Source organism: Hemicordylus capensis, chromosome 5 (genome assembly GCF_027244095.1).
Source record: "Hemicordylus capensis ecotype Gifberg chromosome 5, rHemCap1.1.pri, whole genome shotgun sequence".
Lineage (NCBI taxonomy): Eukaryota > Metazoa > Chordata > Lepidosauria > Squamata > Cordylidae > Hemicordylus > Hemicordylus capensis.
Genome location: NC_069661.1, coordinates 15167192 through 15182751, shown reverse-complemented (window position 1 = coordinate 15182751; position 15560 = coordinate 15167192). Strand labels below are relative to the sequence as shown.

Here is a 15560-nt window from a genome sequence, read left to right as displayed (position 1 = left end):
CTGGGTTTGGTAGCTGTTTGTACTCTCAATTTTCGGTTGTGTGGAAGCAAGTTAGGAAAAGGTTCTCCTCCTAACTTGGTTGTCCTCCTAACTTGCTTCCAGACAACTGAAAATTGGGAGCACACATGCTCCCAAACCCAGGTGGAGCACAGTCTTTTGATTGTGTGAGTTACTTCATTATGTGTTTGGGTCTGCATTACAAAGCCTAACCAATCAAAATATGTGAAGGGGCTTTAACTTGTACTTAGAGAAAGCTGACTTTAGCAGAGGATGGGTGGTGCAGGTTCAGAGGGGAAGTGTTTGTGGGAAGAGAAAAGCAATGAGGGAGGAAGTGAGGTGTTAGTGAAAGGGAAGGATGAGGAAGTGGTATGAGTATGTAGAGAAGAACCTCATTATCCACGGATTCGTGTATCTGCGGTCAGGAACAGAGTTCCCTCTAAGGTGAGCACATGTGTGCATGCTCACACTTTTTTGATGTCCGCTTAGTTGATTTTAGATCCCACTCAAGTTAACTCAGGAAGGTCCTATTCTGAGTGTACAAGCCTATACACTGCTTTGATACTGCCACCCAGAACAAAACTTATTCCACACACAGAGGGGAAAAATTAGAGAGATCACTGGTCGGGAAAGAGGCACCCAACCTCGGCATACACAGGCGGGGGGGAGGGGGAACCGTGCCAACCTTGCGTATCCATGGGTCGGAGGTGGTAGGAAATGACTGGAGGTTATTTACGGCCACCATCTTCTTTGGCCGATTTGGGGGCACAACACGGTAAGAAGCTCCCCCCTGAAATTTGGCCACTTTTGGACGACCGGGAACCTAACCTCCACGATCCCATAAGATCATAACACGATATTCGCAGTTTCTATAACCATGGCTGCTTCCCAGAACAAAACCTCCACGAATATTGAGGTTCTCCTGTATAGTAGTTTGGAAATTTGCAAGTGGTGGTCTTGTTTTTTAAAGCAGACCAGTGCAAGACAGACAACTGAATCAGTATCCAACTCACTGATAAGTGTGTCTGCCCAAAACCATGGAGGAAGCTGGCTTTTGCTCTGGGAGGAAAAAAAATGTGAGTCTTTAGGTATGTCTGTGCCCACCCTTATTGTGAGATGATTTGCAAATGTAAAATTCAGCATACTCTTTAATATATTTTCTTGGAACTTACTCTCCAGCACAGAATTCTTGTTCTTTTCATCCCCCCCCACCCCGCAACAAACTGTTCTATTCAGTCAATATTTTTCGAGGGGCCTACGATGCCTATTTTTCATGTTGCTCTGTGGGAGCAGGGAAGATACTTGTTTTGAAGCCAGGATTCCTGTTCTGTGTAGAGCTTTACTGTTCTGACTACTTGTCTGGATGGCAGCTAGACCACCCCAGGGACAGATTTAGTACTCTAGTGGAAAACACCTAAGAGGATCCTGCACGGATCTTTTTAGTCTCCAAGTTACCAGGTGGCTAGAAGGAGTTGGCAGAGAGGTTGGTCGTAACTCTTGCCATGTGGGCTAGAGGCATCGGGCATGCTGAGTCCATGTCAGTGTAGCTCCTGAAAAAGCCTCTATTTAGCTATAAATCAAAGCCAGGTGTTAAAAGTTCTGCTATGTAACCACTTTGAGAACTTCCTGTTAATGAAAAGTGGTGTATAAATATGTCTAATAATACTATAGCATGTTCAGCAGAGTAGTACAGTGTTTTTAATTTTTGTGTAATGCTTCATCAGCTTCTGTAAATGGGTTTTTATAGCCTCATTTGATTTTGGTGCTTGTACTACTGTGTTTTCCATATATCTTTCAATTTTTTGTCCCACCACGTAACTCAAATAGAAGCCTTAGCTAAAATACCACATGGTCAACAGAGAGTTGTGGATAATCTCTGCTCCCTGGTAAGTGTGTCTGTATGAAATGCATGTTTCTCTCTTTCAGACACACACTTAAGCACACACAGTCTTGTTTGCATACATATACATATTACATATACATCTCAACATGTGTTGCATAACTATCCAAACTAGGTACCATTAACAATCTTCAGTAAAATTATCTAGAATGTTTAACAGATAGAGCCAAGAGAGGGCCTGGATATTTATCTATCTAGGTTATTCTGTCATGTATAATGCACTCTTTCATGTAATCTGGCTATCCATAAAATACAGTAAACGGCTTCAAGGCACAAAACGAGGACAGAAGTAACTGGAAAGGGAATTTTAAAATATAAACTCCTTGGGGAAGAGATCTGTCTCTTGTTTATAGTACTCTGTACAGGGCCATGTACACAGAAGCAGCTATAAATAATAATTTTCCAGAGTTGAGTGGAAGGATTTCTTACAACATAGATAAAGTTGAGTTTGAGTATCTTTCCTTTAATTACATGCTTATCTATACACTTGAGTAGAACTTTTAGTAAGCATTGTGGTTGCTAAACATACTTCTAAAGTTTGTCTGAATGGGATCGAGTTAAGGGTTCAGATGCCTTTCATGTAAGTGGACTGAACTGCTTTATGTGATTTCCTCCAGAGCTAATTACTGGAAGAAGCATCGGAGTGGCCTTGCCTTTAAAGTGAGGAGAAGCAGAAGCAGAAAGCACTATGAACTAGTCTTGAGCTCAGAATTCAATGTTGTTGATCTGACTCTTGTTCTACTGCAAATGTGGGCTTGCTGTTTTCGATAGCCATGATGAAATATGCTGTGCAAACAAGAGAGAATTAATAATGTACTGTAGTACAGCAGACATTGCTAAATGGAGTTGACTGGAAAAAGAACTTAACTGAAAAATCTGTGCCCCCTTTAAACCTATTTCCTTTTTAAACATCTTACAAAGGCCAATCATTTCAGTCCGAGTTGTCCTTAGTTCATGACAAATAGGGAGTGAGAGCGATTAAAGCATGCACACTCCTTGGTCTGATTATACCACTTGCTCCATTTCCACTCAGTGTGCCTAATGCCAATAAATAACAAGTCAACCTTATTGCACTGTGCTGGTGTTAACATCATGTGTATTTTTAATAGCTGCTATTGCTATTGTAAAGAGGGTGTCTTTTTCATGGTTTAAATTTAGAGGATAGGAATTTGTCCCTCTTCTGTTCTTGGATCAAACTTGGAAGTTTTAATTGGTTGGTGCATTCTTTAATTACTCACTACTTTTAAGGTGCAGGGGTGTTGTTGTTTTTTGGTGGGGGGTGAAATCTGGAAAACAATTGTCTGGCCTAACCAATATCCAAAGTATTTATATAGGTAAATGCTGAATAAAGATTAAAATTTATATGTATAGACTAGTTTTTAGCGAAGTCACATGCAACTTGGCTTGTGTTTTGTGTGTGTTGGTGTTTATAATTTTTCTGAGCTATCGTTTAGAATGATTGTTTGTATTTAATGTGCCTAAACAAAACCCATCTCTGACGGTATTAATGGTGTCCTTTGTATATTCTGCAATCTCAGACAAGTTGGTCTTTTGACATAGTGAGAATATTCATGTGTAACAGGTGCCTTGGAGTAGTCTATCCTTTTTCACAGAACAGGGATTACAGACATTCGGACTGTGCACCAGCTGTGGACTGGCATCCACCATATTCAGCTAACATTTGAAATGCATTGGGTATAAATAAAAATGTGCAGTGAACAAATTAGCCTCCAAAAATGGCATCTGATGCTGAAATTGCTGACTCTTACTTTAGAACAATTTATTTCTAACTTTCAACTTTTGTTCATCAGTTTAGGTTGCCTCAGCAAGAGCATGTATGGACAAGGTGATTATTTATCGCTTCTCGGCCTTTTGGCTGGGAAAGCATTCTCTATTTGTACACTGCCCAACCTCATGCCTTTGGGTCGTTTACAACAAATTAAAACAGAAATTAAATCATTTAAAAGAGTTTAAAACTACAAATTTAGTTAAAAATCTTGAGTGTACAAATGTTTCTTGAGAGTCTTTTAAAAAGCTGTAGGAGATGGAGAGGCTCTTATTTCAGCAGGGTGTGCATTCCAAAGCCTCGGGGTGGCAACAGAGAAGGCCTGTCCCTAAGTAGCCACCAGACAAACTGGTGGCAACCATAGATGGACCTCTTCTGATGATCTCAATGAGCAGTGGGGCTCGCAGCTAAGAAGAAATTCTCTTAAATACGCAGGCCTAAGCAGTTTAAAGTAAAAGGTAAAATTGTGCCGTCAAATCGGTGCTGACTCCTGGAGACCACAGAGTCATGCGGTTTTATTTGGTAGAATACAGGAGGGGTTTACCATTGCCATCTGTCGCACAATATGAGATTATGCCTTTCAGCATCTTCCTATATTGCTGCTTCCCGATATAGGTGTTTCTCATTGTTTGGGAAACATACCAGCAGGGATTTGAACCAGCAACCTCTTGCTCCCTAGGCAAGTTACTTCCCTGCTGCACCATTAGGTGGGCTTTATAATTTATAACCTACACTTTGTGTTTTACTCAGAAACATATTGGCAGCCAGTATAGCTCTCTTAATAGAGGAGGAATATGCCTATTTGAGATGACCCAGAGACCAACCTAGCTGCCATGTTTTGCACCAGTTGCAATATTGGAATGCGTACAAAGACAGCCCCACAGAGTACATTGCAGTAGACAAGGCTGGAGGTTATCAGCATATAGTGTTTTGAGGTCGTTTATCTTGCGATACAGACAGAGCTGATATATCAGTTGAAGCCGATAGAGAGCACCTCTATCAGAAGCCTAAACCTGAGACACCAGGGAGAGGCTTGGATTCAGAAGCACTCCCAGACTGCGTAGCTGTTCCATCTGGAGGAGTGTGACCTCATCCAGAACCGGAATATCAAAATTGTCTCCTGAGTTCTGACTCCTCACAATAAGAACCTTTGTCTTATTTGGATTCAGTCCGTTAGTCATCCGTCATCCAGCCCAACACTCCCCCAGGCAGGTGTTTAGGGAGGTTATGCCTTTTCCTGATGTTGACATGGAGAAAGAGATTTGGGTGTCATCAGCATATTGATAACACCCTGCACCAAATCTCCTGATCATCTCTCCTAGTGGTTTCATGTAGATTTTAAAAAGCATTGGAGACTGTATGGATTACCAGCTGTTCCTCCTCAGTCTAGTGCTATATAGCATTTATGCTTCTCTTAGGAGAGAGAATAAGTTTGAATGCATTATCCAGAGACAATGGGGAAATAAAGTGTTGTAGTTTGACGCAGAGGGGAAATGACTTGATTATCAAGGCAGAGGTTGCTGGTTTGAATTCTCGCTGGTATGTTTCCCAGACTATGGGAAACACCTATATTGGGTAGAAGCGATCTAGGAAGATGCTGAAAGTCATAATCTCATACTTCTCAGGAGGAGGCAATGTTAAACCCTCCAGTATTCTACCAATGGCAACCAAAGGACTCTGTAGTCACCAGGAATCGAAACCAACTTGATGGCACACTTTACTACTTTGGTTATAGGTATACAGTTATCTGGACGTACTGTTTTACAGCTTATTGATGGCTAGAGAACATAAGAACAGCCCTGCTGGATCAGGCCCAAGGCCCATATAGTCCAGCATCCTGTTTCATACAATGGCCCAACAGATGCCACTGGAAGCCTACAGGCAGGAGTTGAGGGCATGCCCTCCCTCTTGCTGTTGCTCTCCTGCAACTGGTACTCAGAGAGGCATCCTGCCTTTGAGGCTGGAGGTGGCCCACAGCTCTCCGACTAGAAGCCGATGACAGACCTCTCCTCTATGAAGTTATCCAAACCCTTCTTAAAGCCATCCAGGTTATTGGCTGTCACCACATCTCATGTCAGATAATTCCATAAGTTGATTATGCATTGTGTGATAAAGTACTTCTGTTTGTTGGTCCTAGATTTCCTGGCAATCAATTTCATGGGATGACCCCTGGTTCTAGTGTTATGTGAGAGGGAGAAGATTTTCTCTCTATCCACTTTTTCCATACCATGCATGATTTTCTAGACCTCTATCATGTCTCCCCGCAGTCGTATTTTTTCTCATCTAAATAACCCCAGGTGTTGTAGCCTTGCCTCAAAAGAAAGGTGCTCTAAGGCCCTTGATCATCTTGGTTGCTTTCTTCTGTACCTTTTCCAGTTCTAAAATGTCCTTTTTTAGATGTGGTGACCAGAATTGTACGTAGTACTCAAAGTGTGGCTGCACCATAGTTTTGTATAAGGGCATTCTAATATTAGCAGTTTATCTTCAATCCCCTTCCTGGTGATCCCTAGCATGGAATTGGCCTTTTTCACAGCTGATGCACATTGAGTGGACACTTTCAGTGAGCTGTCCATCATGACCCCAAGATCTCTCTCCTGGTTAGTCACCGACAGCTCAGATCCCATCAGCGTATACTTGAAGTTGGGGTTTTTCGTCCCAATGTGCATCACTTTACACTTGCCAACACTGAACATTTGCCATTTTGTCGCCCACTCACCCAGTTTGGAGAGATCCTCACAACCTGTTTTGGATTTTACTACCCAAAAGAGTTTGGTATCATCTGCCAATTTGGCCACCTCACTGCTTACCCCTACTTCTAGATCATTTATGAATAAATTAAAAAGCACTGGTCCCTGTACAGATCCATGGGGCATCCCACTTCTTACTTTCCTCCATCCCTCCGTTGTGAAAACTCTTCATTTATCCCTACCCTCCATTTCCTGTCTATCAACCAGTTAGCAATCCACTCATGTACTTGTCCCCTTATCCCACGACTGCTAAGTTTCCTCATGAGTCTTTGATGAGGAACTTTGTCAAAAGCTTTTTTGGAAGTCCAGGTATACTGTGTCAACTGGATCACCTTGATCCACACACTTGTTGACACTCAAAGAACTCCAGAAGGTTGGTGAGGCAAGATTTCCCTTTGCAGAAGCCATGCTGGTTCTTCCCCAGCAGGGCCATTGTTCTATGTTCTTTACAATTTTATCCTTGAGGATGTTTTCCATCAATTTGCCTGGAACAGACGTTAAGCTAACCAGCCTGTAATTTCCCGGATCGCCCTTGGATCCCTTTTTGAAAATTGGTGTTACATTTGCTACTTTCCAGTCCTCCGGTACAGAGTCTGATTGTAGGGATAAGTTATATATTTTAGCAAGGAGGCCGACAATTTCACATTTGAGTTCGTTGAGGACTCTTGGATGGATGCCATCCGGCCCTGGCGACTTGCTAGTTTTCATTTTTTCCAGACAGTCTAGAATACCATCTCTTGTCACTTCTATCTGACTCAGTTCTTTATCCTCCATCTCTGAAAAGCCTGGTTCAGGAACAGGTAATATGCTCAGTATCCTCTGCTGTGAAGACAGATGAAAAGAACTCGTTTAGCTTCTCTGCAACCTCCATATCCTCCTTAATAATCCCTTTCACTCCCTCATTGTCTAATGGTCCAACCGCCTCCCTGGCAGGTTTCCTGCTTCTGATGTATTTTAAAAAGTTTGTTATTCCCCTTGATACTTCTAGCTAAATGTTCCTCAAACTCTTTTTGCCTCCCTTATTGTCACCTTGCTTTTTTTTTTTTTGCCAGAGTTTGTGTTCCTTTCTGTTCTCTTCATTTGGACAGGGCTTCCAGTTTCGGAAGGAAATCTTCTACCCTTTTATGGCTTCCTTGATGGTAGCTCTTAGCCATGCTGGCATCCTCCTGGACTTAGTGGTACCTTTCCTCCTTTTGTGTATACAATCTAACTAGGCTTCTAGTATTGCAGTTTTGAGTAAACGCCATGCGTTTTGGAGCGAAGTGACTCTCCTGATTTTCCCTTTCAGTTTTCTTTTCACCATACTCCTCATTTTGGAGAAGTTTCCTCTTCTGAAATTCAAAGTGTCTGTGTTAGACGTCCTTGGTGATTCTCACCCCACATGTATGCTGAATTTGATCGCACTATGGTCACTGTTCCCTAAAGGGTTGATGACACTGACATCCTGCACCAGCTCCTGAGTGCCACTCAGGATTAAGTCCAAGGTCGCCTTCTCTCTGGTTGGTTCCAAGACCAACTGTTCTAGGGCACAGTCATTCAGCGTATCTAGAAATTTGATCTCTCTGTCATTACCTGACTGTGAATTTTCCCAGTCTGTGTGGGTAATTGAAGTCACACATTATTACAGCCCTGCCTCTCCTTGATGCCTCCCTGATTTCCTGCTGCAACTCCCAGTCACTGACAGCATTTTGATCTGGAGTGTGATAGCAGGTCCCCAGTAGCACATTCCCTTTCAGCCCTTGTATTGTCACCCCCAAGGTTTCTGTGGAGGATTCCAGTCCACCTAGGTTTTCTAGCTTGTTTCTACCTAGGTTCTACCTTGGAGACAATGGGAACTTACTAGGCTTTAGTAGATGTGTAGAAGGGAGATGTTTGCTCCTGCTAAATGAGCAAAGATGCACCTTTTAAAGTGGCAGATCTCTTATATTAAGCAGGGAGAGAGCAACTGTCCCTAACCCAGCCTTAGCACAGTATCTTTCCAGTGTCTGTTACTGGTGTCTATATTTACTTTATATTACTTTTAAGATTGTGAGCCCCTTTGGGACAGGGAACCATCTTTTTATTTTATTTTTGCTATGCAAACTGCTTTGAGAGCTTTTGATGAAAAGTGGTATATATTTTTATAATTTGTTTTAATTGTTTTTATGTCATTGTTAACAGCCCAGAGACAAAAGTTTGGGCGGTATACTAGATAGATAAAAGTAGCAGTAGCAGGTACTGCTTTTTCCTTTCCAATGCTACCACGATGGGAAAAGTCACATCTGCTAAATGGTATAGGAGCTTCCTTTGGGCCTCATGTTAGCAGCCTTACTATTGATCTCTTATAGCTTCCACAAACTTGTTATGAGTTCTTAGGATATATAACCTGATATGGAATCTAACAAACTTTCCTAAATTGATTTGTAATGAATAATCTTCCATGGAGATTTGTTGAATGTCTCTAATGATATGCCAGTTGATTAGCAAGACAAAGTGAACAAATAGAATATTGGAAGTATTTTGGACATTTACTTGAAACCAAAAATTATGGAGAAGTGTAAAATTAAGTATAGGCAAGGCTGATATTGGTTGAGGTGGTCATGTTTAGACTATGGGCAACTGTTGAGTGCTTGTAATGAGAATATTAAAACACTGGTTCCAGTGTTTAACTTTCTTTCATTTGTGTGCAGAATGAGTTTTGTTTTGGGTGACAGTATCAAGGCAATGTATATGCATATGCATTCAGAGTGGGGCCTTCCTGAGTGGGATCTAAAATTGAGCGGATATCAAAAAAGCGTGAGTGCACGTGCATGCATTAGAAGGAACACTGATTGGGTCCCTAACAGCCCTGTACAGAAGAAGTGTTCCCATAATCCAAGACTTAACAAAACTAGGTGGCAAGGAGCCATGGTGCCTAGAAATTTAACTGTGGTGTCTAGACTAGACTATTCAGAGGTAGAATTATTTAATAAAATATTGGTTTGCCCCAGGCAGCCCTGTTTCTGTCTTGTTACTTATAGAGGGGATAAAGAAAAGCCCATTTACGTTCACCCTTCATAATGTCTGTCACTAAGTCTGGTAGTTTTGTCTAGTGTCCATTGCCTGGCTTGCAAATTTCGGGGCCAACTCCTAGATTGAAAGGAAATTTGTCAAGACCTGCCATAATCTGTGTTCCATGTTTGTGGCAGGACTGACCTGACTCAATCATGTGTGCCTCCCCACCCACCCCCGCCGCCACTGCAGGGACTGAGATGGCACATCAAGCTGTTGCTCTCCTCGCATGGAACGCACCACTCTTTCCGCACCTCCTCAGTGGTGTGTGGAGTTTACTTCTCTTCGCCAGGCCTTTCTCCCCCTCCCTTTATCTTATTTGACAGCATGCTGGCACTGCAGCTGCTCTCCTCTTCCCACTGCCATCTCTGGCATTTTCAAAAGCCAGAGGGGGGAATAAAGTGGCAGGAAATGTGGAGGAGGGGAGTAGAATGCGCAGCACTCTAGAGCAGCACTCTACTCTCCCTCCTCCACACTTCCTGCCACTGTATTCCCCTCTGGCTTTTGAAAATGCCAGAGCAAGGAGGAGCCCCATGGTGGAGGCTGGTGTGCCACTGAGTAAGTTCAAAGGGGGCTGATGAAGGCAGCAATCTGCCAGCAGTGGTGGCTGCCTCACTGTATCTCATCAGTGAGCTGGCCTTGTGTATGGGGCTAACACTCCAAATAAGATCGACTAGTAACTCTGTGTAAGGAAGGTTATTTAATGCTGGTGTTCTGTAGCACTTGGAAGTAAAGATTTACAGTTCCTTACATGCAGAATACTTGACTAAAGGATCTCAGGTCAGCTATTGAAAGTCCCACATGGTTATAAATAGGATTTGGGCTAGTCTTCTTTCCTGACAGACAGTTTGATGGAAGAAGTGGAAGTGGAACTGTCCTGAGCCATTTCTGGAAGGGTGGTATATAAATTAAATAAATACACAAGTTGTTTGTTCAGAAGTGCAACAAAGAGCATGAACTCGGTTCTTTTGCTTCAAGGTACTATATTCTTAGATAACTTACTTTAGTAGTGGAATAACATTGGTATCCATGCTTCTGCCCCAGATTTTTCCTCAGGAGAAAGAGCTCTTAATGGAACAACAGTGCTCCAAAAATGGAAATCTTACCATAGCCTATGGTGGAATTTCCATATTGATATAGCATAGTTTGGGTATAATATTAAGCTAACGAGAAGTAAAGTTGCTGCCTGTACTACTATGCCAAAAGCACATTTGAAGACTTCTTATATACTGCTTATGAGGTGTCATGGGTGTGGTTTTCTCTTCACTACTTCCAATGTAAATTGAGATTTTTCTTCCACAAGTGAAAGCAGGTGAGCTTGCAGGTTTATCTGTAAGGGAATGTAAAAGCTTTAGAATTCTTAATTTCATGCAGTTACTTTTACTCTTAATATCATATTAAGTACTATTTACCGCTACTTTAGTTTGCAGATGCCCTCCAGAGAGAATAAATAGGCAGTTTAGTTTTGGTCTCTCTCTGTGTATGTAAAGTCCATAAGTAGACCATAAAGTCATTCTTGTGTCCGTAGCTGGCAGGAATGCAGGAGCTTACTTGCCTTCCCCTCACACAAGCATCTGTTCTCTTGGACCCCACCACGCTGCACACCCACATGGTTGGCATGGTGGCCAGGTCCTGAGCTGGGATTGGGAGGAGGAAGTCCTCCTGCATCCCAGTGTTCACTGCGTGAGCTGCTGCTCTCACTAGATTAGCCACTCTGCGTGGCCATTCCTTCCCCTCAACTCACTACCTAAAATGGTGGTGGGTCGGGGGAAGCCCAGCTATCCAGTGGCGACCACACACACGATTGCCTGCTGGTTTGTTCTACCTCAGTAAATTACTGGGTAGAGCAGTGGGCTCCTGGTGCTCCAGAGAGACTACATAAGCTGCCTGGCAGCTTGTGTTGTGAGAATAGGCTCCGTATGTGGCTTAAAGCACAAACGGGTTTTTGCCAGAAAACAAACACAAATGAAAAACCTGAAACTACATGGACCTTCATAGAGCTAATGTGGTAACATATTGGCCCTGTTTTTGGTATTTCTTGGCTCCAGAGATTGTCACAAGAGTTCCTATGAACAATAAAGGACTTGGGAACTAGTCAGGATCATTATTCATTACCATTTCTAGGACTACTGTTTTGTTCTTGTTCGTGTTGAAAGAAAGAAATTCTCATGCATTGGTTCTTAATAATGCCATCGGTATGAGTGCAGTCCTTTCCTGTTTAAGCTGAAACACTGTGGTCTTTATGGAGCTTGCATCTAGGTTTATTTTTATGAAACGGGAATTTGAATTAAAAATAGACCAAGGCATAATAGTAGCGCTGATATACTGTCTTTGAAGAATGATTTGAAATACTTTGGTAAGTCTTGAGGTAGACTTTGTATGTATTACATTGAGTATTTCAGTGTCGAACATCAAGACAGTTTGAATACATAGACAAAGGGAGTAAGTATGTTCTTGAGTAATTGCCTTCTGTTTTGGTAGGATATCCCAGTGGTTTCATAAAAGTACAAACATGAGGTTACAGTCCAGTAAGAGGAAATGTATTATGATTAATATAATGATTCAGAAGTTGCATTTCACTTGCATAATCTGTCTAGATTTGGCACTCTTCTCTTGAATGGTTGACTAGAACCTTTGCCATAATGCTTAGTTCTTCTCTGAAGTCATGAACAGTGCCTCTTGTGTTTTCCAATCATCATGTAAGTCTTTTTGTTTTCAGATCATCTTATGAACAATTCTGCTAGAATTGTTAAATTGCAGATTGCAAGGTGTGCTTTGGAGGAAAATGTGATCCATAGGAATATAGGAAATTAAAAATAGTTGCAAGTTGTCTTTAAAAAATGCTTAATACATGTTTTGTGGTCATAGGCAAATAAGTTGGTGTCCTTGCTCAAATTTTTTTACAGCACTATTAAAAGTTTCTGCTCTGGCAAAAAATTTTGAAAAGAGAGTATAATTCTTTAGGCCTTCTTTCTTGTTGAGCAGTATGGATAGGTTAGTTTCATACTTGCATGTGAGATGTTGCTTTATGCCAAATTTTGAAACTGGATTTAAAATTTATACAAAACTTTATTTTAAAAGTTACAGTTATCACTGATGTTTACAAAGCTTCAACACGCCTGTCTTTGTCTTGTTTAGGAAAATGTATGCTAGTATAAAACTGGGGTTTTCATTATACTAATATATTGAGGCTGTTCTCAAGGGCAGCCCAGCCTAGGCTTGGCTGCCCGTGTGAATGCCGGGATTGAGCCCAAGCCCGGGAATTTACCCCAGGCCTTAACTTGGGTTTGAGGGTGCATGTGCACCCTTAACACCAGGTTCGGGGTCATGTGTTGCGCCAGGAGCGTGGTGCATTGAGGGATGCCGGAGGCAGAGCCTTGAAATGACAATCACTTGTGTCGATTGCAGGTCTCCTCCTTGCCTGCATGTTTGGCCATGTGCATGATCTTCTTAAGCACTGGGATATTAAGATGAGATATTCTGTTCTAAAAACATTTATGCACAATGCAAGGCTCCTTTATTACCCACAAATAGACTTTAAAGCTTGTTTAAGTACACTTTAGCAGTGTTTTTCTTGATATAGCCAAAATATTCAGCAACGAAGAAGCTGAAGTGTTGTGAAAAGAATTTGTAAAGCAAGTTAAAACCTGTTTATATGCAGACTTGCTGGATCTGATCCAAGTCCTCTAGTAGACTTATGACTGTAATATGAATTATTACGCACTAGTGTGAGAATCTCTAGCTGGTATCACATGGTGGTACTGCCTCAAATGTCCGTGCAATCTGCTTTATAGTCTAATAAAGTTGGTCTTGTTTTCTCTGCCTATAGATTTTATTTTATTTTTAAAATATCCACAGATCTCTTACTTTTCAGATCTTCAAAATGAGTGTCGTATCTGCTCTAGAATGAGCTTGCTTGCATATATATCCACTTCTTTTTTTCCTTGGGCAAGCCACCCGGGTTTCAAGGATCACTGTATTCAATAGAAATCTGAGAGAACAAATGGAGGAACTGATCATATCAGCCCTGCTGGATCAGGCTCAGGGCCTATCTAGTCAAGCATTGTGTTTCATATAGTGACCTGCCAGATGCCTCTAAGAAGCCCACAGGCAAGAGCTGAGGGCATGCCCTTTCTCTTGCTGTTGGTCCCCTGAAATGGATATTTAGAGGCATTTTGTCTTTGAGGCTGGAGGTGGCCTATATCTACCAAACTGCTTTGTCCCTTCTGCTATGTATGTGCAGTGTGTATCATTTGCTTCCAGTTAGAAGAGCAAATAGAAATGTAAATTGAAGCTGTCAGAGTAATCCAACAAACAAGTAAATTGCTAAACAGTGTAATGTGTGACTGTAATGGATATATCTGCATAGCAAGCCAAACAGTTGTCCCCCTATATGCAATAAAACAAATGTAGCAGAGAGGCTGTTGAAGTTCCCATTTGTAGGATATGTCCAGATTGCTCTTTCAAAACAAGAAGAATCTTTATTCTGTCCCAGTGCAATTGAAATAGGCAGTTTGTTTGTAACTTGGGAGCGAGCAGTTGCACAACTTTCTGTCCTGGAGTGGAATTTACAGAAGTATTTGGTATCTTTGAAACTGAAGATGTCAGGTGATGCAACCTGTTGTTGACTACACACGGTGTCCTGATTTATAGACCAGCTGGCCGCCACGTATATAGCCTCTTGCTTTCTTGCTCTTGATCAGACTAGCAGGCTTCCAAGTGACTTTGCAATCATTCTTGTAACCTTTGTCCAATCTGAATTCCAGTTTGTAAAAAACCAATCTGCTCAAGCCCCTTCTTGAATGCAGTTGTAGCAGCTGTTTCAGAGCATAGAGGAAGGAAAGGTCTGGTACAAAACTGGAAGTTTATCCAGGGAAAAGACTTGTGTTTTTCTCTTCTCTGTCTCTCTGCTCCATACCTTCTAAGACACAGGATACAGTTAAATGGTCCCAGTCCAGAATTCTGTGTGTATGGGGAAACTGGGAAGAGATCAAAATATAGGCAGATGCCAAGAACATTTATTCTGTTGGTTCTCTTTAGATTGTAATATTACAAATTTTATTTATTTAAGATATTTTTATACTGCCCAAAACCTACGTCTCTGGGAGATTTACAACAAAACAAAATAAATGACAGCAGAAAAAGTTAAAAAACATTACAACAATTTAAAATTTCTCAGTGGGCGGTGAAATACTCATGAACTACCAGCTCCTACCACAATGTGTGAAAATATGCCCTGACAAATTCTTGATGAGATGCTCATTTGGGAGTGGTGGGATTTTACTTCTTTTTCCAATGTGACTTTTTATTTTATTACAGCTAATTCTGAAGTTGGAAGATTTAGTGCAGGATGCATTCTCCACCCAGTAGAATTTTCCACTTGTGTGTGTTTTTCCTTGAATCACTTCTCTGCTTTGGAAACTTTTGAACAATGGTTATGGGGACAGGACAAAAAAAAAAGTGCTAGAATGAAAGACAAGAGAACTGGTGGGACCTGGGACCTGCAAGGTTTCAACTAGTATAAACTGGTACTCCTCTGGGCTAGTACAGTTCTATATAGATGCTCTTTTGAACATGCAAATTATTAATCTGATTTCAGATAGATGATCTCCTCCCCCACCCCCATCTCTAGCCCAATGCCTTACTCTGCAAGCTCAGGTCTCTATGAAGATGGTGATGGTTTTTAGTGTCATGAAGCATATTTTAATCGCGATGATCCTTGTATAGGCTTGTAAATAGGTACTCTTGCCTGGTCACCTGTGGCACAAAAGGATTTCCTCCAAGTGATTAAGCAGTGACATTTCTATAAAATTGTTTTTCCTTTAGGCCACAAATGGCTAACACAGACAGGTGAGGGTAGTTCACCTGCCCCTCACATCTTTGTTAGTTATAGATATTTCACAATTAGTTGGTTAAAAATAATAGATGGGCACTAGTAAACTCTTGTGGACTTATAGGTTTATCTAGTAGTCAGTGTCTCCAAGTTAAGAAAAAAGGATAGGTTGAGCAGAGCTTTTTAAAGAGTGACTTATGACTACTACCTAAGACAAGCCACCTAATGGCGCAGCGGGGAAGTAACTTGCCTAGGGAGCAAGAGGTT

General features: G+C 41.5%; 1 protein-coding gene across 3 annotated transcripts in view; it reads left to right on the top strand.

The window, feature by feature from the left end:
• Positions 1–15560, top strand: part of CNOT6L (CCR4-NOT transcription complex subunit 6 like) — a 61399-nt gene that overhangs the window by 2770 nt on the left and 43069 nt on the right. The window contains exon 1 of one of the 3 annotated variants that reach the window (XM_053255197.1): positions 249–441. The exons of 1 other annotated variant lie outside the window; for it this stretch is intronic. In XM_053255197.1, the coding sequence (XP_053111172.1) occupies positions 356–441 (86 nt within the window). In that variant the 5' untranslated portion in view covers positions 249–355. Of the gene's footprint in view, positions 1–248; positions 442–3725; positions 3744–15560 lie in introns of those variants that run through there. One more of the 3 variants, XM_053255198.1, reaches the window with a different exon arrangement.